At 38.9% G+C, this 27,019-nt stretch overlaps 1 protein-coding gene across 4 annotated transcripts in view; it reads left to right on the forward strand.

Annotated features, from left to right (window-relative positions):
* Oca2 (OCA2 melanosomal transmembrane protein) overlaps positions 1–27,019 on the forward strand; it is a 279,093-nt gene that overhangs the window by 90,588 nt on the left and 161,486 nt on the right. For all 4 annotated transcript variants that reach the window (XM_076935176.1, XM_076935182.1, XM_076935183.1 and 1 more), the window contains 6 exons: positions 618–756; positions 3,098–3,230; positions 4,478–4,625; positions 6,091–6,148; positions 8,360–8,468; positions 22,255–22,382. In XM_076935176.1, the coding sequence (XP_076791291.1) occupies positions 618–756; positions 3,098–3,230; positions 4,478–4,625; positions 6,091–6,148; positions 8,360–8,468; positions 22,255–22,382 (715 nt within the window). The remainder of the gene's footprint in view (positions 1–617; positions 757–3,097; positions 3,231–4,477; positions 4,626–6,090; positions 6,149–8,359; positions 8,469–22,254; positions 22,383–27,019) is intronic.

Here is a 27,019-nt window from a genome sequence, read left to right on the forward strand (position 1 = left end):
ACACAGGCTGTCATAGGGAGTATAGACAAGAGATTTGTGCAGATTGCTAGGTACCAAGAGTTTCTGCTTGTGAATTCCCACATTTCCATCTTCCACCTATTCATAGAGCATAGTCTTCAGCAGATCAGGGTAATAGGACTGCCAAAGATTCCAAGACAAATATCATACAGTCAAGATAGAAGCCCACATTAAGGTAACAATTCAAGTATGAGAGAGAGAGAGAGAGAGAGAAAGAGAGAGAGAGAGAGAGAGAGAGAGAGAGAGAGAAAGAGAGAGAGAGAGATATTAAAGTTTCTTAAAAAGGGGAGGGCAGATAAGGCTTAGTGTTACTTTATTGTTGGTGTTTTTTGATTGCCCACCACTCTCTTGACTGAAGGCATATGATGGCCGGTGTCCATTCACCTGCTCCAGGCCTTTTCATCTACTTCCTTACACCAGGAGCTCAGCACTCTCTCCAGGCTGTGGGAGCAGGCAGAAGGCATACCATCACATGGATAGCTCAGGCTGTGGTGTGTGTACTTAGAAGAATCCTTGTTATTTGTGGAATCTGATGATGTTACTGGTGATGTTCACTCCCTGCAACGTAAGACTTTATCACTGTCTTACATTCATGGTAGGTTATGTGAGGTGCTCAATCTTGATCCAAGACAAGTCCTCATCGCAGAAGTGATCTTTACAAACATTGGAGGAGCTGCCACTGCCATTGGGGACCCACCAAATGTTATCATTGTTTCCAACCAGGAGTTGAGAAAAATGGTAAGTAACAGCACACTGGGGTTGCTTTCAGGAAATGTACAACCCAACCCAACGGTGCCCTTTATGCAGTGTCCTTTATTAAGTGCTGTGAACGAAGGTTCTTGCTGTCACCTGTTCACAGCATGCATTATTGGTCATTAGAAGAGGGAAAGCAGGAGAGGCACTCTACAAGATAAAAGGGTCGCATCTAGGAGATGTGTTGACATTAATGTGATGGGAGGTGGTTTTGCCACTGAGAACATCAAGGAGACATGTCTAGGAGATTACAAAGGGATATAACAGTGGCCAGGAGTTCCAGACACACATGCCTAACAGGCTCAGTGAACACATTAGCTTCCTATGGCACAGTGCATCTGCCCCTGTGGTTTCTAAAAATTATCAGTTTGGGTTTTTCTGATCTTCCTTTCTGTTGCTTGATAAACTCACCTGTAAAGCTTTTGTAGCAACTTCTGCTCGGTGCTGATGCTTGGCTGTGGTGTCTCTCAAGGTCCCCCTTTGCATCTTTAATGAATCTTTCCATTCACTACTCAGTTCTATTATTCCACCATTTCGAATGGGGCAAAACATTGGTGCTTACATTCTGAGCAGATTCAGAGTTGCTCAGGATACAGAACTCCTGTCTCCTCAGGCTATTTTTTTCCCTAAAGCTATTAATTACATTTTATAACCTGGTTGGTTTAAAGGTATTATATTTAAGTAGTTTCCTCATGTTACTAAAATTTTAATGTTTATTTACTTTTTATTTTAATTGTATGAGTGTGTTTTGCCCACATGTATGTCTATGTACCATATGCATGCCTGGTGCCCTTAGAGGTTAGAAGGGGGTTTCCAAGCCCCTAGACAGAAGAGATCATCCTATCACCTGTGACTGGATAGTTGTGAGCAATCATGTTGATTCTGGGGGGAAAATCTGGGTCTTCTGCAAAAGCAGTCAGATCCATTTCTCTATCACTCCCAAGCTCATTTTTCTTCTTCTGGTTTTAAAGGAAAGTACTATATTTTCACAAACACCTACCATATAACTATGTTTCAATCAGACATTTGGGGTATGAATTCTATAGATAAAAATAAAGTTCTGGGTAGTGTTTTCATTGAAGAACTGCCAGGATGTGGTGAGTCCTGGGGGAGGGGTTTGGTGACACCATTAAAACCCCATTACATGGGAGGTTGACACAATTAGCCTGAGGTGTATACTGAGAGGTGTTGGAAAGTGGCCCCCCTGCAGTGACTTACTGATAGCCTATGGGGCTCTCTACCTTTTACCTGTGTGAGCATGTCTCATGGAACAATGGGACTGCTCTGTCCTCTCTGACCCATCCTTACTGCCAAGATCCTTCAGTCTTTGAGATCCCAATGCCTCACTGTGCTATGGTACACTTGACCTCTCCCTTTGAGGCAGTAGCTGCTTATGAATACTGCTTGAATTCTCATAGATCATCATCTTCAAGGCTTCATCTCTTCTAGTGGGGCTCAACAGATGCAGTACATATTTGCTTAAAAACAAATAAAATAACAAAATAAACTAAAGAGCAAGATTAATCAAGGTTGTTGTTGACTTATTCTTTAACAAATTAACCTAGGGACTATTTTTACCAATATGAGGCACACTCAATTGATGACCATGACACATAGACCCATAGGCAGGCAAAGGAAACAGGAAGGAAGGGAGAGGCTGTCTCCCCAGGGCCCTTGTAGCAATTCCAGTGCTCTGGGTAGACACAGTAATAGCCAGCAAATGAAGACTGCAGGTTCCAGCCCAAGGATGTCCCTTCCAGTCACAGTAGGTACTTTAGTCAAATATTAAAAATATCAACCATTAAATGTAATTCTTCAATGTTTTGGATGAAGAGTCCCGGGAGAACACATTAGCCCTGCGAAGGCAGACTAAATCTGGTCTGTAGCTAGTTGTAATAGTCTGTCTTTGGTTCCTTCTATGATGGCTTGTAAGTCCTGTAGGCACTGGCTTTTCAAAAACACAAGATGTATAAAAAGGCTTTAACTAACCAGGCAATGGTGGCACACACCCTTAATCCCAGCACTTGGGAGGCAGAGGCAGGCATATTCTTGTGAATTTGTGGCTAGCCTGGTCTACAGAGGGTGGTTCCAGGACAACCAGAGCTACACAGAGAAATCTTGTGTCAAAGAGAAAAACGAAAAACCAAAACCAAGTCAGCAACAACAAAAGGCTTTAACCATTTCCAACTTACAAAGCATCAACGTTTGGTTGCAGGACTCTCGTTGGAAGGGCGCCAGAGCCCCCCGCCCCCCACTTTCCAGCCCACACCCTGCCTCTGCCTTCCTCAAGGCCCACATATCATGTATTCCTCCTTTCCTCTTCCAGGGCCTGGACTTTGCTGGTTTTACAGCGCACATGTTCCTTGGAATTTGCCTTGTTCTCCTGGTTTCCTTTCCCCTCCTCAGACTCCTGTACTGGAACAAAAAGCTTTATAACAAGGAGCCTAGTGAGATCGTAGGTGGGTATGAGCATCTTCCCATGTTGCAGATTCTTTACTGTAAGATTTTCCCTCAAAACCAAGCGAAGTTCTCATAAGCAGGAGGGGGGCATTCTGCCATAGGATTACCAGGGAGGTATTTATTTGTTCCTGAGATGCTGCAAGCTTAGAGGCAAAGATTGTCCACAGCTACCTGCAATCTGTCTAGTCAGCTGTTCTCTGGCTGTTTCAGTCTGAGTCTGCCAAGGAGCTATAAAGGGTGGCTTGCTTTTAATCAGCTACCTTGGGCCTTTCTATATATAAATATATATAACTGTAAAACAGAGGTTAAATGTAAGGCTCATAAAATAGCTTAATATCTTAGGAAGCAATGGATGGAAAATGGTGTCTCTCCTTTTCACCATTAGAAGGTGTCTGAATTCCGTGATGGGTGAAAGTGCTATTTGATCCTTTCTGGCTAGGATTTCACCAGCTGATTAATCTCTCCTGAGTGACACACTGGAGCTCCCCATACACCCTGAGAGGAGGTGCTTTCCTACTGCCCATTTCTAAGTAGATCCTCCACTAGAGGGAGCCAAGCATGGCTGCCTGAGAACCACATCCATACAGAGTTCTCTTAATGAAACCATTCCAAGACTGGACAATTGGCTGAGTTCATTTGTGTTGCTATCACAATACTCCTGGCAAGCTAAAAGTGAGATGTTTATTTGTGGTAACATACTCTCCAAGAGACAGGACATCTAAGAGCATGGCCTCAGCAACTTTGCTGCATCATAACCGGCCACATAATTTGGAGAGGACAAGCCAGATACACTTGATTATAGCTAAAAAGCATCTGAGAAGCCATGTCAACCTTATTAAAACCACAGCAGGATGCTTAGATTTTGGTTGAAAGTAGGGACAATGAGAATGTTCTAGGGTTGTTAAGTCCTAGAGTTAAGACATTGCATAAACAAAATAATAATGATGATGATGATATATCAATATATATTATTGACATAATAACTCAATAATAATAATAAATCAATAAATGAATTTTTAAAGATATCACTTGAGAAAGGACAACCTTCTTCAGGAGAGTTGAAAATGCCTTTCTTGCTTCCACCATGACATTCAAAGTTCAGCTTTATCATCTGGTTCTGCTGTGAGGAGTCTGTGTGGAATATGGGTGTATGTCGTTGGTGTGTAATGGACAGAAGTGCATTTGTTGAGGACTGAGGGTGGGACAGACTCGGTACCCTTGGTACCTTACACTTATTTCTATGCAGAACTGAAGCATGAGATTCATGTCTGGCGTTTGACTGCCCAGCGCATCAGTCCAGCCAGCCGTGAGGAGACAGCTGTGCGTGGCTTGCTGCTGGAGAAAGTGCTCACCCTGGAGCATCTGCTGGCTCAAAGGCTGCAATCTTTCCACAGGTATCACAGGATCCTGCTTGGATTTATACCAGGGTTGTGCTTAATGGTGGCATTGCAAGAGGAGTATATCTCATTGCATTAAAATGTCATAGGATACCCGAGAGAATATAAAAGATTTTTGATCACAGTATTTGTCACATTTCCACATTAGTTAATTTTCTATTTGTGTAGTTAAACACGATAGCAACTTACAGAAGAAGGGAGGGTTTATTTGTGCTTACAGTTTGGCCTTGTTACTTGTGATTGCTGGTAATAAAATCATGCATGACTCAAGGCAAGTTGAAGAGGACGGGGTTATTTCATCTTCCAGCTTACATCACTGACAGAAGTCAGGGCAGGAACTCAAGGCAGGAACACAAGGGGGAAATGAAACTGAGTCCATAGAAAATGCTAACTGGCTTGCTTTCTATTGCTCACTCAGCTTGGGTTTTTTTTTTTTTTTTTTATACAACCCAGAACTGTCTCTCCAGGATGATACTACTCACAATGTAGTAGGAATTTCCATATTAATCATTGATCAAGAAAATGTCCTACAATTATCGTTTTACCATTTTTTTGAAAAGTTGTTTGAAAAGTGAAGAGAATTATTTCTCTTTCTGCCATGACTTCCTTTAGAGCTGCACAGGAGATGCAGTTGGTCTCCTTCAGTGCTCGTTTGTGATATTTAAGGCTTCACCATAATGATCTTCTTTACTGTGCATCGTTTCCCACTTGCTTAATGTAGAAGAAAACAAAACAAAAAAAGTGAGCTGACTGTATAGATCAAAGGAAATTTGATATAAAGGTTGAGACCCACATGGTAGAAGGAGAACGGATTCCTGCAAGTTATCCTCTGACCTTACACACATGTGTGTCATATGCAGTGTACTCCTAAGTAAATTTAAATATTTCTAAAAACTGATAAAATATGATTCTACTGAATTTGTATAGGTACCTTTCTGGTTATTATTCTGTAAGCAATGAAGAATGACAAGCCATTTACCTAGCATGTAACTATAGTTATAGTTGTATATATTATATCAAGTGCTGTAACGAATATAAAGACTATTGAAAATATGCATGAGGATAGGAGTATGCAATACAGCAGATACAACACCATTTTATAAGAAGCACTTGAGCACCTGAGGGTTCAGTGTTCCTGAAGGGTGGGCTTAGAACACTCCACCCTAGTCATTCTCACACAGTGGCATGTATTTGTGACATTATTTCTTTACAGTTGTTCTCACATTTTCTTCCAACTTTCAGATCATTATTTTTGTTCTTTTTGGGGGAGAGGGGAAATACAAAGTGAATAGTGTCCCTAATTTCCCTGGTCACCTTGATGGATTTGCTGTCCCTTACACAGCTGTATCAGGATCCACAGACATATCTAGGTTTTCACAGCTGTCAATGTCACCTTGCTAATCTCATGAAGCATCGGGCTTTCTGCAACAGAGAAATAATGAGAGTCCTTTCTCTCTTACAGACAAATTTCACAGGAAGACAAAAATTGGGAGACCAATATTCAAGAGCTACAAAGAAAGGTATCTTTTCTTCTTTTCTCAAGGGATTCTGAATCATGGCTGTAGAAAGGGTGATTATTTTTTCCTTTTAGATTTTACTATCATTTCTAGTTGTTAGTAGAACATCGTGAGGTATGGTGTAATATCTGGATGAAGATGCACACGGGGCTCTGGTCACACCAACCCATCTGCATTGTTTGCCATTTCTCTGTGTTGGGCCCTTCAAAATTCCCTCTTCTTTCTAGTACTTACATGTCTTAGTTAAGATTTTACTGTTGTGAACAATTACCATGACCAAGGCAACTCTTATAAGGACAATTGAGGCTGGCTTACAGGTTCAGAGGTTCAGTCCATTATCATTGAGGTAGGAACATGGCAACATCCAAGCAGGTGTGATGCAGGAGGAGCTGACAGTTCTACATCTTCATCTGAAGGCCACTAGAAGACTGGCTTACAGGTAGCTAGGTCAAGGGTATTAAAGCCCACATCCACAGTGACACACCTACTCCAACAAGGCCACACCTACTCCAACAAGGCCACACCTACTCCAACAAGGCCACACCTACTAATAATGCCACTCCCTGGGGCAAGCATATAGAAACCATCACACTAAGATTCAGTTAATGATTGAAAAATATTGCTCTTTTTTATTTCTCTAGCTTTATCTGAGATATAATTTATTTATATGTTAGTGAGAAAAAACATTTTCTAAAATAAGAGAATTATTTTTTCAGGAAATAAAAGCATACATATACATCTGAAAGATGAGTTCCAAGTGAGCCCTGGAAAGGTATGGTAGCCACCCTGTGAGCCAGCTTCTGCCCATTAGCTCTCCTGACCCAGAGAGTACACATGGCACGATTCCTTGAGATGTAATGGTGTTTTAGGGACAGATGTGAGCTGGGTGTATCCTGCCATTATGCGTTTGACTTTTAGGCAGAGTTTTGCTTCTATTTTTTTGCTCATTTTCTTGCTGTAATGAATTGCCTGTGGGGCACAACACCTTCAAGGGACTCATAGGAAACAGAATTCTCATTGCCTCATGACTCTGAGAGTGATGAAGATTCTGCAGAGATGCGCACTCTCTGTGCTCCTTATAAAGGAAAACATTTAATTGGGACTGGTTTACAGTTTCAGAGACTTATCAGTTTTTGTCATGGCAGGAAGAATGGCGACATGCAGACATGGAGCTGGAGAAGGAGCTGAGAGTTCTACAACTTGATTCACAGGCAGCAGAAGGGAATGCCACACTAGGTCTAGCTTGAGCATGGGAGACCTCAAAGCCCACCCTAACAGTGACACACTTCCTCCAACAAAGCCACACCTACTCTAATGCCACACCCTGTAATACCGCCATTCCCTATGAGCCAAGCATTCAAACACGTGGGTCTGTGTGGGGTGTATTCCTATTCAAACTGCCACACATTGTATTTAAAGAATGCCTTAGGCATGTTAAGGACATGTAGAGCTGGTACTGATATGCTTGATAACCACATCTTGTAATGGCTCTTAGATACAGCATCATGATGGGTGCTGATTATATTATTTATTGATTCCACAAAGTTCTTGCTAATATCTTATTGTGTTACAGTAGTTACTCTCCTGGAAGAGTGACTTTTTACAAAGATTTTGAGTGGTATTTACCTTGTTATCTTCTTTCAGTTTTTAAAATGTACTATTTTTAAATATATATATTTATGTATTTATATCCCAAGTGCCGACCCCTTTCTGGTCCCCCCTCACAGGGTTCCTTCCCCATCCCTTCTCCTCTTCACCTCTGAGAGGGTGGCCTCGACCCCAGGTATCCCCTTACCCTGGTGTATCAAGTCTGCAGGATTAGGCTCATCCTTTCCCACTGAGGCCAGACAAGGCAATCCCCTGCTGCATATGTACCAGGGACCCTGGACCAGCCTCTGTATGCTCTTTGGTTGGTAGCTCAGTCTCTGGGAACTCCCATGCATCCAGATTAGTTGACATTGTTGGTATTCCTGTGGGGTTGCCATCACCTTCAGGGCCTTCAATCCTTCTCTTAACTCTTTCTTCCATAGGAGTCCCCGACCTCTGTCCAATATTTGGCAGCTGTTACAGACTAGGCTCACAATCAAAAATGTTCTTTTTTTTTTTTTTTTAGAAAAGACTTAAATAGTGATTCAAGTCATATACTTCTCTGGACACACTTCAAGAATCAGAAGACTGTACTGAGAAAATGAGTTGTGTTTTTTTCTCTCAAAGCACAGGATATCAGACAGGAGTCTGCTTGTCAAGTGCCTGACAGTGCTGGGATTTGTCATTTCCATGTTCTTTCTCAATTCCTTTGTCCCTGGCATTCATCTTGATCTTGGTGAGTCTAATATTTTGTTAACTTGTTGCTAGGTTTTGCATTTGATGTTACAGTATGGATGAGGTTTCTAAGCCTATTCCCAGGTGATAACTGTACCAAAGGCTGCTGTTTGGAGATGGGTGTGGGCAACCCTCAGCAGAAGGAAGAAAGGAAAGCTTTCTGTGTGACTTCGGTCTTTGTTGGGAGGAAGGGAGAATATAACTAAACTGTCCACCTACAGCCCTCGGGGCTCAATGTTAGAGGGGATGTACAATTGCTACTGTCATTCCTATCATGTTCGCTAACCATGTTTTGAAATGGTTCTTAGAAGAACCTGAAAGTCGCATCAGCAAAACTAGTTTTGCCTTCAGCACAGGATGACATCATAAGCAAAAGAGCAACTGTGAAGGGCCTGGGAAATTGGGAGAGCTCCACTGAGTTAGGTGTCCTGTCTGGCTACAAATATTTCCCCCATGTGGTAAGCTCCTCCTCCCAGTTTACCCCATTGGTTCCTCCTCACTGTCAGCACTGCCTCTTCAGTGGTTAGCCTCTGCCCTTCTCCAGTTCTGTGTCAAGGTCCCACCTGTGTTCAGGGGAGAAATGGTTCATTCAGGTTGAAACTCCTACTGCCCCTCCTCTCCCCAGATGTCTCACACTTGCCCATAGACTTCATGTTATTTCACGGTGATCTTTGTGTCAGTACTAGAACCAAACCAAACCAAACCAAACCAAACCAAACCAAACCAAAATCTACTTGTAAAAACCACCTCAAATGAAAGTTGAGACCAATAAGAAATAGAAGTTTGATGCAGTTTACCAGTAACCCAGGCTTGGTTCCGAGAAGACAGCTGTTCTTTTTCTACGACAGAGCTGATCCTTCTAGAAATCTCTCCCGAGTCCCAAGGAAAACAAAAGGCAGTGTTAACAATGACACGGGTCTCAACTGTTTTAGTGAGGGTGCAGCTAGAAATTGTTAAAGTGAGATTATTTTGATTATACCTGGGCAGGTTATAATTTTAACATTACAGACTTTTAATAGCCGAGGTCAAGCCATCATTGATAAGCAAACAAATGCAGTGAGTCTGATGCACCCAAGTGAAGGCCTTCTATTACAGAGTTCTTTTTGATGCTCACAGATCAGTTAGTTTTACTTGTGCTTGAAAACAGTGTGTAAGGACTTGAGAAACTAACAACACGTGGGGCTTATACACAGCTTTTGCTAACATTCTCCACTTGGCCTTGTGTACAGAACAACAGTTTTACAACTTAAGGGCACATCTTTATACATACCTTTAAAAAGCCTTGGTCACTGTTGGGGAAGCCCAGGAATTGTTTTTCTTGAGATTGTATTTAACTACAACTCTTCTCGTTGTACAAAGATGCCTGTCTCTCTATGCCTGTGCTGCACCTGTGACTGAGAGGACTATTTCCTTTCTACTTTTAATGCTAGTGTTGGTTTCTCCCCCCCTTCAGTTTGTGAACAGATGTCTTATCAGAGATCCTAGAATACACATTGCCCTTATTTGCTTCTTTATCTTAAAAGGTTAGATTGAATAGGAAAACATGTCTCCTTAGCATTTTAGAACAGAATACTTAAGTGGGGATATCTTCATTGTATGTAGTACTAGGTTTCAGAGAAAATATTTTCTTGAAAATATGTAATATACTTTGAACTATTATACTATATATTCTTGGGGAGACTCATCCCACTACTGTCTCCTTTCCTCCTCCTGAGCTATTACTTCAGCGTCTACACTGTCTCTTCTACTTTCATATTATATATGTGTATGTATACTATATATACATACATATATATGTACACACACACACAGTGACTTTATATAGAATCTAAAGACCAAGAATTACAGAAATACATATTTGTCTCTCTGAAATTGGCTTAATCTATTTAATGTAGTGATATTCAGTTGTGTCCATTTTCCTGAAAATGCCACACTTTTTTCTTGTGTGTGTGTGTGTTCCACATTTTCTCTTCCCGTTTCCCTGTTGTTGGATACCTAGCTGTTTCCATGACTTATTTGTAGTGAACAGAGCCATAATAGACATTGATACAGAGTGTCTCTATGATGCATGTACTTGGACTTCCTGGAGCAAATACCCAGAAGTGGCATAGCTGGCTTGTGTGCTTGACCTATTTTCAGTTTTTTTGAGAAACTGCCACACTGATTTCCATAATGGCTACAGCAACTGACAGTGTATCAAGGCTTCGTTCACATCCTCATTAGTGTTTGTTGTCATGAATTCTTGATGACTGCCATAATCATGGGGTGAGAAAAAATTACATTGTAGTTTTCATTTGCATTTTTTCTGAGGTTGAGTGAGGTTAAACATTTTTCATGGGTTTACTGACTATTTGTGCTTCATCTGTTGTCAATTCATTACATTAGTCTATTGACTGACTGACTGATCGACTCCTATTTAATTTTTGAAGCACTGTATATTCTCCACGTTAGCTGCCTGTCAGGTATATACGGAGCAAAGGTGTTTTCCTATTCTGTAATATAGGGCCAGAAACTCTGAAACTGTTAAAGAGAAAAATAGGAAGAACATTTCAGGATAAGTACCTGTATTTTTCAAAGGTTTATTTATTTGTGTATTTTTTTTATTATGTGTATGTGGGGGTATGTTCATGTGAGTTCAGGTGCCCACAGAGGCAGGAGGCATCAGATCTGGAGTTACAGGGAGTAGTAAGCCTTCTGATGAGGGTGTTGGGAATCAAATTAAAGTCCTCTGCATAAGCACTATATACTCTTAACTATGAACCATTCTCATCTCTAGCATATGTGTTTTTATTTTTATATTTTCAATTTTTAAAAATTTCTCTCACACATTACATCTTGGCCACAGTTTCCCCTCCTTTACTCCTCTGAATTCCTCCCTCCTCAACCCAACCTTTCCCCCAGATTCACCCCTACTCTGTTTCCCTTCAATAAAAGAGTAGGCTTCCCAGGGATATCAACCTAACATGGCATAACAGGTTACAACAAGACTAGGTGCCAACCCTTGTATCAAGGCTGGATGAGACAACCCAGTAGGAGGAAAAGGGTCTTCAATGTAGGCAAAAGAGTCCAAGAAATCTTCCACTTTCATTGTTAGGAGTCTTTTAAAAACACCCAGCTACATAACTGTAATACATATGCAGAGGACCTAGATCAGGCCCCAACATGCTCCATGACTGTCTCTTAAGTCTCTGTGAGCCCCTATGAGTCCTCTTTAGTTGATTCTGTAGTCTGTGTTTTTGTGATGTCCTCAACCCCTCTGGCTCCTAAAGTCCTTCCTTCCTTTTTTCTGTTGAGTTCCCAGAACTCTGCTTATGCTTAGCTGTGGGCATCTGTATCTGCATCCATCAGTTGTTGGATGAAGCCTATCTGATGGCAATTGGGCTAGGCTCTAGTCTATGAGTATAGTGGAATATCACTAGGAATCATTTCATTGACTCTTTTTGGGCCACATTTGTTTCTATCCCAAGTTTCCAGGGGTATACAACCTCTGGTTTTTGGCCATCTGGCTAATGTCCTTGTGGTAGGATGGGGTGTGCTTTTGGTATGAGTCTAAAAGTGCTATAGTTGGGTCTTGAGGTAGATTGACTCTGAGTTTTTTGAGTAACCTCCATAATGATTTCCATAGTGGCTTTACAAGTTTCTACTTCCACCAGCAATGGAGGAGTGTTCATCTTGCTCTATATCCCCACCATCATGGCCTGCTACGTCTCTTTTGATTTTAGCTGTTCTGAGAGGTGTAGGATGGGAGTCTCAAAGTAGTTCTGATATGCAGTTCCCTGATGAATAAGAATGTCAAGCATACCTTTAAGTGTTTCTCAGCCTTTTGAGATTCCTCTGTTGAAAATTCTCTGTTTAGATCTGTACCCCATTTTAAAATTGCATTACTCGGCTTGTTTATTTCTAGTTTCTTGGATCTTTATATATTTTGGATATTATCCCTCTGTTGGATGTGGAGTTAGATGGTGAAAATCTTAAATGCATATAGACCCATATTAATCACCCAAAAACCCCCTCAAATTCATGTGTATCAAAGACCTCAACATAAAACTAGACATATTGAACCTAATAAAAGAGAAAGTAGGGAACTGCTTCGAATGCATTTGCACAAGAGACAATTTCCTGAACACAACACCAATAACACTAATATCAACAATTAATAAAAAAACTTATTCATGAAACTTAAATGCTTCTGTAAGGCAAAGGACACCACTTTGCTCATGTGATTTTTAACAGACTATAATTTCCGTAGAGAGACAGTAACTGGCCAGATGTCAGCAGGAGAAAAATAGATACATGATCTTTCCAACACTTCAATCAGTAGAGAATAAGATCATTGTTTGATAAATTTTGCTTTGAATGTCGTCTGCTCAGGAACTGAACATATGCATATGTGATGTAATATAGCACAAGGTGACATCCTATAAAAATGTGCATCATGGAATATATGGTATCATATATATAACATGATGTCACATGACACTATGCATTGTGTAAATCAACAGCAACCAAATAATGTAGGATCACATTAAGTGGCACAAGATCTCAGGTAACAGAACTTGTTTATATAGACCGCAGTAGCTGTCCTGTAACATGTGACATCATATGACACAAGGTAATGTCATCTAATTCTGTGTGCTTTAGTTAGGACTTTTATTGCTGTGATAAAATGCCACAACCAAAAGCAACTTGAGGGAAGAAAGGGTTTATTTCATCTTATAGCTTGTAGCCCATCATTCAGCAAAGTCAAGAATGGAACTGAATAATGCAGGAACTTGGAGGCAGGAACCGATGCAGAGGTCAGAGAGGAGTGCTGGTTTGTGCCTCCTGGCTTAGTCAGCCTGCTTTTTTATACCATTTGTCACTACCTACTCAAAGGTGGCACCACCCGGTGTGAGATGGGCCATCCTCATCAACCATCAATTAAGAAAATGCTCCATAAGCATTTTCTCAATTCTTCCCTCTTCCAAAATGGCTCTAGCTTGTCTCAAGTTGACAAACAAAACAAAACAAAACAAAACAAAACAAAACCCAAAAAACAAAACTAGTCAGCATACAAACAAAACAAAAAAACTTTTTGTGCAAACAAAAAGTCAAATAATATAAATTAGCATTATATAACATTATGATATTGTGTAAAATAATGTCATATAACACAAAGTGGTGTCATAGCACATGACATGTATCATGTAACAAAACATGAAAGTATCAAATATAGAGCATCTGTTATGTACTATGTAAATGTAGTGTGACATAAAATGCATATTCTCATGTAATGCACAATAGTGTTGTGAAGTGTATATCATGTAATGAAATGTGACATCATCGGACACATCTCTTCTTTGAAGAACCAGAACCTAAGCACAGCATTGACTCAGTATTCTTATTTTTTAAGTTATCACAGAACAAAACTGACCTTTTCTCATGAAATTGTATTTATTTCAATACCCACAGAGATTTATGCACCTACCAATAAAAGTCAGAGTATAATCCCACAAGCCCCCGTGCTCGCCTTTGTGGATCTTTCCCCTTCCCGTCAACAACAGATCTGGTTCCTTTTTGAGAATGCCACGAATGTGGAAACAGGGAATATGGAACCTTAAAAGAGTTTCTCCTGCGTCGAAAACACATGGCTGGATCCTTCCATGTTTCAGATTATATCAAAACTTTGCTCCTTTATTGCTAAGAGATAGTCCATGGCATGGAGGAAACAGGTTTTGTGTCATTATTTGGGGTCAGCCCAACTGTGAATAGAGCTGGTCCAAATGGCAACAAACTTAAGGATTTGTGTGAAGTTCAACTTTTATTCTTGGCTAATTATCCAGTGGTGAGACTGTTGGTCATATGTGTATATACCATTCACTGCAAAAGAAGTTGCCTGAGTTTCCTAAAGACGCTGTTAGTTTTGCATTCCCACGGTATGAATACCCCATAGCCTTACAAGCACCAAGCAGCATGGACTCCCTTCCTTAGGGCTAGCCTGATACACATGAGGTGTCTCCTGGTATCTTTCAGCATCTGTGTTGGAGCAGTTTATTTGTTTGTCTTTGAGGGAGTATTTTTAGCTACAACTAAAGCAATCTACTTGATTTGTCATTGGCAACAGAGAGGAGTGTGGGAATAATTACAGACTGCCAGCAGAGGTCAGATGAGGACAGGCTTTGAGGGGTACATGGGCAAACCTGCTTGTCTTTCAGGCACCATACATCCCCTGCACCCCACCCCTGCCCTGCAACTTCTGTCACTTTATAGACTCTGCTTTAGCCATACAAAGAGAAAAAAATAGTTTTGAGCTTCGGATTCTTACATGAAGCACCTGACTGGTACAGGTTGTTACTTCCCAAACACTGGAAATGCCAGCCAGGAGGACAGGACCATGTGATACCACATAGCTCTGATGGTTGAGGGCATAACTTTTATAGGAAAGAGGTCATTATAGCTGGACAGACATTCTCCAAACCTTCTACCACATTTATTAGTCCCTCTAGTGTCTGGTCAGTATAGTCATCTCCTGGTATCCTTAGGATACTGGTTCCATCACTTCTTAGGGTTATAAAGACGTTTGGCTGCTTAAGATCCTTATTTAAGATTGTATGTGTTTGCACGTAGCCTAAGTATATTCTTTTCTGGGCTTTAACTCAACCTCTAGATGATTCCTGTTCCTCTTTCTGTTTCTTTCTCCTCCTCTTTCTCCTCTTCCTCTTCCTCATGCTGTTGTCACAGTACTTGGGATTGAACCTAGGATCTCACAGTTGCAGGCAAGTTTTCTACACTGAACTATATCCTCAGCTACTCCATTTAAAATTCTTATTTTGAGACAAGTTCTCACCAAGTTACCCAGGTAAGCTGAAACTCAGTATAGTTCACATTAGCTTTGAAAGTTTCATTCTCCTGGCTCCTAAGAATTGCTTTTTTTTTTTCATTGATTTATAAATTTCATTCTAGTTTAGATATATAATTTAGCATGATTTCAATCCATATACGTTCACTGGTATTTGTTTATGGAATAATATGTTTTAGATAACTTTCCATATATGTGTGAGAGATTTTATATTTGACTTGTGTGACGCCTGTTAGCTCTAGTTTTCTCCTTCTGATTTAAGATATCTCTGTCCTTGCTGATCTGTTGGCATCTGTTGAGATGAGGATAATGACATTTCCAAAAACCATTGAGTTATTTATTCAGTTCTGTCGTTTATGCTTTGTATGTTTGAAAACTTTGTCATTAGAGACATTTATGAACTTGTAATGTTTTCTTGGTCGATTTTCTTCTTTGCCAGCATATAAAATACTCTTCAGCGCCAGTTTCTTTCATTCTGAAATCTTTGTTGCCTGGAATCAACACAGCCAGTCCAATTTTATCTATTCGCTTACTCTTACTAATCGACATTTAGATATACATCTCATAGAATTGAGTTCATGCATACTATATGCTAATTAAGTGCTCTGTCATTGAAGATGTATCTCTAGCCCTTGGGTTTTAAAGACAGTTGCTGAGGTACTCAGCCTGGCCTCAAACACTATGAAGCCTGCTTTTGAACTCATGATTCTCCTTCCTCAGCCTCCTTATGGGTAAGTGTTATCACATGTCGCTTATGGGTTTTACTTTGATTGTGGTTTGTTCTGTATGTTATTTTTTATCCTTTTATTTTCCATTTACCTGAGCACAGCATGTATTTGAATCATTCATGTGCCAGTATCTACTTTTTGTTTGGAGGACTTAAATTTTTATATTTAACATAATCACTGAGATAAAAGGATTTAATCTATACTGCACTATTAATTTTTGTGAATGGTCTCTGCAAACACCATGGCCAGCAGAGTGTTTGTTTATGTGAGGCAAGAGGAAATCCGGTTCAACACAACTCAGTAGCCAGTGTTGGTTCAAACTTCAAGAGTCTTGACACTGGGTAGTTTATTTCAGGCATATTTAAGCACAACACAATTAGGAAAAAAGTTATATGGTAATATTAAACTCAATCTTGTGTATACTACAAAGTTTAAGACATGAATACATAGAAATTTGTAAAGTATAAATGACATCTTCCATAGAGATAAGCTCTGTAACTTAACTTGGGAAGAAGGCTCAAAGTAGACAGCTCATGATAAGGGTCTGGGAGAGGATAACACTATAGATTGATTGAGATAAACATAAGAGTCTTTGGGAGCCACATGTGGTCTGGCCATACAGATAGTGCAGAGGTCAGCAGACTATGAACCACAACTATTCCCAGACTCCTGGGTAGAAAACAGGGAATATATCACTTCTTTTGAAGAGACAACCTTGTGTGTTTACATTCCTGGTTTCCTTAGTGCTTGTTTATGAGTACAAGACCATCCTCCACTGTCTTGGCTTTTATTCTTTTATTTTTAAATTTTTTATTAATTATTCCATTCATTTACATCTCAAATGATATTTCACTTTCTGGTTACCCCCTCTACCAAACCCTCATCCCATGATATCCCAATCCATTTGTTATTTTTGTGTTGCTGCTTCCAAAGCACAGTTTTAATTTCACATTACTCTTATTTTATGAGTTGTTTTCTTAACCATTATTATGGTTATTACCAGGAACAAATTAACTTATAACAGTCTATTTCAGATCAACACTAATTTAATTTTGATGATCTGAAAGAGCTTTCCTCTTTATAATTTTTCATCTCTTTGTCTTTTGTGCTATTTGCTACACAATTTTAATCCTTATATATCTTATGTCCAGTTTTATAATTATTATTTTAAGATGGCATAACATAAAATGTCAAAAAGGATCATATTTTATTTATTTATTTTTTCTTTTTTATTTATTTTTTTATATTTTATTTACATTTCAGATGCCATCCCTTTTCCCCATTTCCCCTCCCTAGAAACCCCTATCCTATGCCCCCTTTTCGTTTTTGCTTTTATACATTTTTTAAAAATGTTAATCAAAGGCTTTATAAGTTTGGTAATGCTCAATCAGAAGTGTAACCCAATACCCAACCTAGATATATAAACTATCTTTGACTGGTGGAGACACGTGAACATCTGCCTCTATGCTCCCCCCCTTCTCTCTCTCATCACCTATTCTTCACCCTTCCTGTTAAAATAAAACCAGTCCATCATTTTGTTGACTAACCAGAACCTCTGTCATCTGTCCTAACTAAAGCACTTAGTTTTGAACCTGGCTTTTTTTCTTGGCTTTAGAATGTATGTCAGCTGAAAACCATCTACTCAGATCTTTTCTCTCAAAGTAAATAGCCAGGACTGGCTATGAGACTATAAGTCTTCAACCCCATCAGAAATCCAGAATGACTGAGTTAACTGAAGTTATGGGAAGCACTAAACATAACTTCTAAAACTTAGCCAATTTATAGAGACCGCTGAACACCTGAAAAGCCCCTATACTACTGAACGTTGGAGCATCAAATCTTCAGCCTTCTGGCCCAGAATCATCTGACAGACCTTAGTGATGCAGAATTATTAAGGGCTGATTACTCTGTCTAGGCAGATATAATCAGTCGACTATTCTGCAAGTGTGTCCTTTTCTGGACAGTAATTTGTCTGTAGATGGAAAGAGGCAATTCTTGCCTAGTGGCTGTCACCACACAACTGGAGTAACTCCAAAGATGCTCAATTTCTTCTTAGAATCCACGACAGGAAGCTGTCAGGAGCAGACAGGTCTCTAATCAAAATGAACATTAATATAGAAATATTTATAACGTCAATTCTGTGGACTTCTGATGTTTTGAAAACCAACTATCCATGTAAGGTAACCTGGACTGTTGTCTGTTCACTCCTCTCAGCTATTTCTAAATAAAATATGGAAAACACCCTAACAATAAACTCAAAGCCATGAGTTTGCTATAGTCCCTTAACTCATAGGTTAACCGTCCCAAATCAGTTAAAAAAGTTAAAAAAGGACTGGGTCTAAGCCTTGTATTCCTAAATGTGTTATACAGGCACAATGCCCATGAGAATATCAATATTCATCTCACTTTTATATCAATAAGAAGCTCATACCAATGAAAACCTTAAATTTGAAATTAAAGTAAATTTTGTACCATTTAAGAAATTATAACTTCATCCTGATATTAATTATACAGATTTCTACCAATAGGTTATGGTTATACAATAAGTCCTAGCTAATCCTCCCTGTTCCAACAAAACCACTACTTTTCCCTAGAAAGACAGCCCAATATTAACCGCCAATATTAACCAGGGAATAGCGGCGCTGACTCTTCTTTAATTTCTTCAAGCTGATTAAGGGCATTGAGATATTAGAAGAGGGGTGGGGGGAAGAGTAAATTGATAAGCCTCTGACGCTGTGTCTTCACTGCATCCAGATGGAATTCCAGGACATTGGAGGTTTGATGAGTAGATACACTAAGGCTGTGTATTCTGCTGCATATTTATATTGTTTTTATTTATATAAATGTTCCCATGTGTTATTTATTCATGTGGTTGGGGTAACTTTCCAAAATAGTTTTTATTTAAGACTTAAGGGCTTCTTTTAGTATGTATACCTTAAATGAAAAGTAGCCATGACTTTTCCTGGTTTTTGTTTATACAACCAGGAATGCTATATCATCTTTCAATTTAAATGGCAGTTTGGTTGGGTATAGAATTCTTGGTTGACAGTCTTCTTTTTCAGCACTTTGACTATGTAATGCCAGGGTTTTCTGGCATCAGTACTGTGTGATGACTAATTTTATTGAGTTACGTGGTTAGTTGCTTCTCTCACTGACTCAAACCTTTCTCGTTGTACCTGTCTTGTCTTTCAACATTTTTACTATAATATGTCTGAGTGTGGCTATCACTGAATCTGTCCTTACTGGACTTAACTGAATTCCATGGATGCTGAGATTTTTTTCATCATATTTGGGGAATTTTGCTATTTATTTATTTATTTATTTATATTTATTTATTTATATTTATTTATAGCTATTTATTTATTTATAGCTATTTTATTTATTATTTATGTATTCATTTATTTATAGCTCTGGCTGTCCTGGAACTAACTCTGTAGACCAGGCTGGACTTGAACTCAGAAATCCGCCTGCCTCTGCCTCCCAAGTGCTGAGATTAAAGGAGTGTGCCACCACTGCCCAGTGCTCATTATTATTTTTTTTAAAATATTCTTTATATCCTTTTCCCTTTGCTTTTACATTTTGAATTCTTATGATCCATATATTGGTCTGCTTCATGGTGTCCCACAAGCCTCTGATATTAATAATTTCTACTTATTAATCTTTTTCCTAAGATTAAAAATTGTTGTTCTTATCAGTGCTCAGCTTATACTTTATATTATTAATAGCTTTGAAAAACCAATTTACATTTTAAAACCCTTACTGTAATTTCATTTTTAAAAAGATGAATAGATTTTTGTAGGTTGTATTTTATATTCACATTGACATCTTTCCCTAGCTGAATTTTGATGTCATCATAGAAATCTGTTGTCAGTGTCAATAAAGATTTTTATTAATTTAATTTTTCTTACAAAATGTTTTGATCATATTTTCCTTCCTACTTCTTCCAAGGTCCTTCCCACCTCCTTACTATTCAACTTCATGTTCTTCATCTTTCTTTCATAAACCAAAGAAATAAAAATAAAAAAGATACTAAAAACAAATAAGCCAGACAAAAACCTCTAGTAAGACAAAACAAAAATAAAAAACAAAAATGAAAACAAACACAAAGACAAAACAAAGAAAATATGCATGAAAATACATGGATTTTAGTTTTGCGTTGGCCAGCTACTGGGCATGTGGCCTGCCCTTCAGGTTGGTATGACCAATGATACTCCATTTGAGAAAATGGATTTTCCCTTTTCCACCAGGTATCAACAGCAAGTAGGTTATGGGTTAGGGGTGGGACTTTTAGTTTACTTCTCAATAAAACCTTCTTTTTGAGAAAAGGTGTTCCTGTTCATTTCTCTCTGGTGATTTATGCATCTCTCCTTGGAGAATATTGAGGTCCTTGAGCACCTGGAGGGTTACAGTTGTCAGAGTAACTTTAATGATCTGATTGAGCTGCACTTGTTGGCCATCATACACACAGTGTGAGAAATGAAACTAAGAAGGCTATCTCCTCTCCTCTGACTTATTCAGACCTTCAGCAGGAACCCAAAGGTGCATTCTGCAAGGTTGGCCATGTTTCAGCTACAAATCCCAAAGTACTACTACTTGCTCTTTTATTAGCTCTTCTATGGTTTGAATACTTCAGCCAGTTTCCTATGTTGAGTTCACACAGATGAATAATTTGGAGCCAAGAATTTGATGGCTCATCTACCTTTCAGTTTTCATTTTCAATATCTTGTATCATACAGGTTTGCACAAACACTAAGACAGCTGACTTTTTGAAAGTGTTTTTGATAGACAGCATGCAGCTTTCCAGCAACAGGTTTTCTGAAAAGTCCATTTAAATAGAAATGTCTATGAGCTATCAGCAAAATAGAAAGGCTTATTTCAAGGTAATTATTAAAACTCTCAAACCAATTGGTTACTATTTATTAATACTATTTTCTCCTTGGCAATTAACCTTGAGTTAATTTAAGTTGTAGCAAACATATTAATATTTTGTTTTCTACACAAATTTCATTTTCCTTTAGCATTTGTAAGATGGGCAATCCTCATATTTGTTTTTAGAAAACCAAATAAAGGGAGTTTCTCAGTCACCTTGGCCAGACAGAAATGGTGGATAGAGCTGAAAGCAACTTCAGGTTTTTGACAGGAATGTGAATTTTGTTTGCTCACAGCTCTGTGAATATGTCAATCTTGTAGCTTCATCTAAGTCCACGGGACTGAGAAAGCTTCCAGGAGGGAGGAGAACAACAGAGTGAGGAGCTGTGAGTGTATACTGATGAGCCATTACACAAAGCATGCTCTGAAATATTTCCAATGGCCTTATGTGACATGGCTTGTGAGCTACAGTACCACAGTCCTCAGGCATCAGAAATGTCTAGAACATGCCCAGATGTTGGTCAGCATGAAAAGAGTCAATGAAGAATCTGTCTTTGATAATTAGGGAGTCTGAGGAGTAAGAAGACAGTCCTCATGACTCTGTGACCTCCAAAGGCAGCTGGATATATTTCTCAGGTCCAGGACAATTTTTTACCCTTTTTCAAGGCTCTGGTCACATGGAGGAAGGTCATTGCAGCTGTCATTCTGTGAATATTTATATCACATGTTCTTAATGGGAAAATGGCATAGCCAAATACACCACCGACTGGGGAAAACCATTGAAATTTGATGCACAACATGAAAGGGAAGAACCTTAAAGTAATTGTGCTAAATGCTGCTTTTCTGTTAAGATAATCTGTTCACGGTCACATAGAAATGTATGCCATTAGATCAATTGGGGATGTGAGGGCCAGAGTGTATTTCAGAGGTAGAACATTGCATAAAACGTGTGAGATTTGGGGTTTGATTTGCAGCATTGAGAGGAGGGAAGGAGGAAGAGAGAGGGGAATACAAATCCCCATTCATAGAGAATACAGAGACTGTAAATTGGTCTACTGAGACAAGAGGAGGATGTTTTGTTGGGAGTGTGTGCGTGCACAGTGACAGGATCTGGAGGGAGATAGAGCATGAATGAGCATGAGTTCTGGGGATGATGACTATGCCCATTATCTTGATTGCAGTGTTGGTTCATGAATGTATACATAAGCCCAAATAGAAATTATACTTTTAAATATACATAGTTTGCAGTTCAGCATTGTTTTCAACAAAAAAAGTAAACCATTCAGAAGATAAATCATCCACTGATATACTAGCAATGGTGTTTTACAGGCTGTATTTTGCCTGTTTTACAGGGTGGATTGCTATTCTGGGTGCCATCTGGTTGCTAATTTTAGCCGATATTCACGACTTTGAGATCATTCTCCACAGAGTAGAGTGGGCGACTCTCCTCTTCTTTGCAGCACTCTTTGTGCTCATGGAGGTAAGGCTTGGAACTTTTACTTGATTGTTTAGATTTCATATTTTATTTGCAGAGTGAAGCCTAAGGCTGCACATCTTTCTACATATTCACTAAATAAGAAATGGTGGTGGTTAATATTCAGGTGACCCATGTTTTTATTTCTGACATTTAAATGTTTCTTACAAAAATGTTTAATTGGTTACTATTCTTTTTTTTCTTGAATTGTTTTTGTGACATATAAATTTGTTTTAATTCACCAATAAAACAGAATTTGCTCAAAATAAGTCTGGAGGAAATGGCTTACAAGAGCAAATTCATAGGGCACAAGGATCTGACATAGGTTACACAATACTGAATGAATACTGTTGTATAGGCAGAGAAAAACTATGTCAGAGAATATGTGATGCTATGTATTGTTTGATTGAGACTATTTCTAAAAATTATTCATAATATATATCTTAATCTTGAGACATTGTTTATAAGTTTGTGCCTTCCTCAAACAGAGAGGAAGAAAAATAACTTACAAAAATACAGTTTGCCAAAGAGTTCCTGACCAAGCACGGGTTCATGGTGTCTCTGATGTTTAACCTGTACTATATGCTTACACTTTGTAAGGCAGAACATTTCTCACATTTCTAAGTAATGGTCTTTTTGACTCTTAAGAGTCTGTTTTTTATTTTTTAAAAATTAATTTTAAAGTTAGCATACACAGTAACGTGTTTTATTATGGCAATTTCATGCAGGTGTTATACTTTTTTCTCATTTATCTCCCTTCTGCCACACCCTTTCGTGCTCTGCTCCACTCTCACTAGTCCCCTTCTATCTTTCAAATAGTCTTCTCCTTGGCTTTCAGGTCCCATGGATTCTCTTAGCCTTTCTCTTTCCACCCTTCCTGACTTCCTGAAGATCTATTCTCACTCATGGTCCCTATATCCGCACTCATGACTACACACACACACACACACACACACACACACACACATACACATGCACGCACACATGTAGTTAAATCTATATTCTACATAGAAGACAAAAACACAACACTTGTCTTTCTGAGTCTGGCTAATAGTGGTTACATAAAATATTATATTGTTTTACAACTAAAATTTTCATTTGGTGTCTGTGATTATACAGCCATTGTGTGAGTCTGTGTGTGTATGCATGTATGAGCACATACTTATCTATTTATGGAGCTTCTAGGCTGAGTCCGTGTCTTAGGTGCAGTCCTTGTGAATGGTGCAACAGTAAACACCAATGTACATGAATCTCTTTGATATGTTAGCTTTAAATTCTTTAGGTACATATGTACAAGTGATATACCTGGGTCATATGATAATTCTATTTATTTATTTATTTATTTATTTATTTACATCTCCCTCCCCTCACCTCTGAGAGGGAAGCCCTCCCACAGCCCTCAGCCCTGGTATCACATCACCCTGGTGCATCAAATCTCTGCAGGATTAGGTGCATCTTTTCTCATTGAGGACAAACAAGGCAATCCTCTGCTACTTATGTGTTGAGGGCCTTGGACCAGCCTCCGTATGCCTTTTGGTTGGTGGCTCAGTCTCTGGGAGCTCCCAGGGGTTTAGGTTAGTTGAAACTGTTGGTCTTCCTGTGTGGTTGCTATCTCCTAGAGGGCCTTCAATCCTTCCCCTAACTCTTCCACAGGGCTCCCAACATCTGTTCAATATTTGTGTGTGGATATCTGCATCTGTCTCAGTCAACTGATGGGTAGAACCTTTCAGAGGGCTCCTATGCCAGACTCCTACCTGCAAGAACAACATAGCATCATTAATAATGTGAGGGATTTTGCCTGCCCATGGGATGGTTCTCAAATTGGGCCAGTCACTGGTCAGCCAATCCTTCAGTCTCTGCTCCATCTTTGTCCCTGCATTTCTTTTAGACAAGACAATTTTGGGTCAAATGTTTTGTAGGTGGATTGGTGTCCACATACACCATGATAATTTTTTTAGAATTTATTGAAGAATGTTTTCACTGAATCCCATAGAACCTGCATAAGTTTGTATTCCTATCAACAGTGAATAAGGTTTCCTCTTTCCCTCACTACTGTTTGTTGTTTTATTAGCTGTTTGAGAATTTCATGAGTTTTGACCATATTCATTTCCCTTCCCCAACTCTTCGTAGATATAATACTGACTTTCTGTATCACTTTGTGTCCTTTTTATTGCCTTATCAATTCTAATTTGTGCCACCCAAATGTTCTTTGATATGAGTACTTTCACTGGAGCATTGTTGACTTGCCAAGGGCTACTTTCTTAGAGGAAACATATTTCTACGTTCCAGCAGGTGACAATTGCCAATAGTTCATCAACAAGCTGGGATCTAATCAGGTGTGGGCTTGCACAGTTCTTGATCATATTGTCACAACTGCTCTGAGTTAATATGTGAAATTTCCTTGCCTTATCCAGAACACACTGTTCTTACACTGTTTCTGTTTCTGCACTCTCTTCTTCAATGGTTCCTGAACCATTCTCTGTGCATTGACTAGTTGTAACTCTCTCTGTGTTAATCACATCTATTGAAGACAGAAGTTTCTCTGATAAGGGTCAGAAGCAGCACTGATCTATGGGTATAATGATATATCCTAGGAGTCAGTTTAATATTATGTACATTGTACAGAATAATAGTAGTAAATTAAAGCCTATGGCCTATGATCTGTCTAGCCATAAGATTTTGGCCTGATAATGCTGCCAGCAATGGGTTTCATTTTATGGGGCTTAACTTAAATCCAATCAGAAAGTTGTTGGTTATTCCCATAATGTTCATGCCTTTATTGCACCAGTGGGCATGTCTTTCCATGATGGTCATTATTATAGTTCATAGTTCATACTTTGATAAAAGTATTACACTTTTATCTTCTGGTAGCACGCTTAGCATCTTCTAGCATTATGAAAGTTAGTCATTAGTGATGAAGCTTTCCGATTTCAGTTTGATTCCATCATGTACTATGACTCAAGTATGTGGTGTCTTCAGCAACAGGATCTTACTGTCAAGTTCTGGAGGGTAATCCAGAACAACTTGGATTGCAAAGAGCATTGACAATAGTCTGTAGTGTTTAGGGATCTTTGATACTTCATTGGACAACAGTTCCTATAGAGGCAACCCATTCCCAGTACTAAACTTCTGGTGTCTGGTAGGGTCATTGTTGACCCATTATAAGAAAACTTAGTTCTGGCTCTTGTTGTATCTGTGTATAGATGTATTTTAGGAAACTTCTAAGGAGTAGATTTCCATGTGAGTTTTTGAAAACTCTTTGGTGATTTTTTTCCCCTTTCAGTTTTTCTCTCCTACTCTGTCCTCCCTCTCGTACCACAATCTATCCCTCCCTATTCTTTAAGTCTTCTTTAGCCCGTTATATCAGGGTATTCTATCTTCCCTCTCCCGAACACCTTTACCTGTAGGCCGTTAATAATTTCCTTGCCTTTATGGGCATTCCAAATAAAGCACTCACATCTAAAAATTTAAAGCTAATATCCACAATTGAAAGAAAACATTTGACTTTTGTCTTTCTGAGTCTCGGTTACCTCATTCAGAATGATTTTTTTGTAGCTTTAGCCATTTACCTTCTAATTCCATCATCTTATTTTTCCTAATAGTTCCTCCAATGTAGAAAATGCTATGTTTTAATTCTTTATTCTTTAGTTGATGGGTATGTAGACTGCTTTTGTGAGCAGAACATCAGTGAACATGGATGAGCCAAGTATATGGAATCCGCTGGGTACATGCCCAAGAATGGTATAGCTGAATTTTAGTTTTAGCTTTTTGAAGAAAACTCAGCTAATTTCCACAGTCGTTATACGGTTTACATTTCCACCAGTGGTAAATAAGCCTTCCACGCCCCCCCCCCCTTTCCCCATCTATGTGTTTGTTGTCATTTTCTTCCTGGATGATGGCAATTCTGATTATGGTTATATAGAATTGTAAAGATGTTTTACTTTCATTGTTCTGATGCTAAGTATGTTGAAAAAATTTCAGATAATTATTGGGCATTTATAATTTCCTTGCAAACCACCTTTTCAGTGTACTGGCTTACTTATTGATTGGATAATGTATGATTCTGATATTTAATATTTGGGGCTATTTGTATAATGCAGATATTAACTGCATGTCTAATATGTAGGTAACAAATTTTTCTCCATTATGTATGCTATCTCTTTACTTTTGTGCTCATGATTTTGCTGTGCAGAAGCCTTTTAATTTCGCATAATCCTTTTTTTTCAATTCTTGGGGATATTTTCTCTCCTATTGGAGACTTTGATGAAAAGTCGCTCTTGCCTATACCTTGAAGTATTTTGCTATGTTCCTCTAAGCAGTGCCAGATTCTCAGGTCTTTCATTAAGGGCTTAGAGTCATTCTGAATCGATTTTTTTTACAGGATGAGAAGCATGGCTTTAGTTTCAGTTGCCTCATTCAGAATGACTGTTTCTAGCTTCAGCCGTTTACCTTCTAATTCTGTCGTCTCATGTTTCCCTTTAGCTTCCTTCCTCTGCATGTGGATAGTCAGTGTTCCCTGAAGTATTTGCTGAAAAGGCTGGTTATTGTTGTTGTTGTTTTGTTTTCTCTGTTTTTGGCACCTTTGTTAGGATGCTATAGTTGTGTAAGTGTATTTGTGAGCACACTGTTTTATTCCAGTGGCC

Source organism: Arvicanthis niloticus, chromosome 1, assembly GCF_011762505.2.
Source record: "Arvicanthis niloticus isolate mArvNil1 chromosome 1, mArvNil1.pat.X, whole genome shotgun sequence".
Classification (NCBI taxonomy): domain Eukaryota; kingdom Metazoa; phylum Chordata; class Mammalia; order Rodentia; family Muridae; genus Arvicanthis; species Arvicanthis niloticus.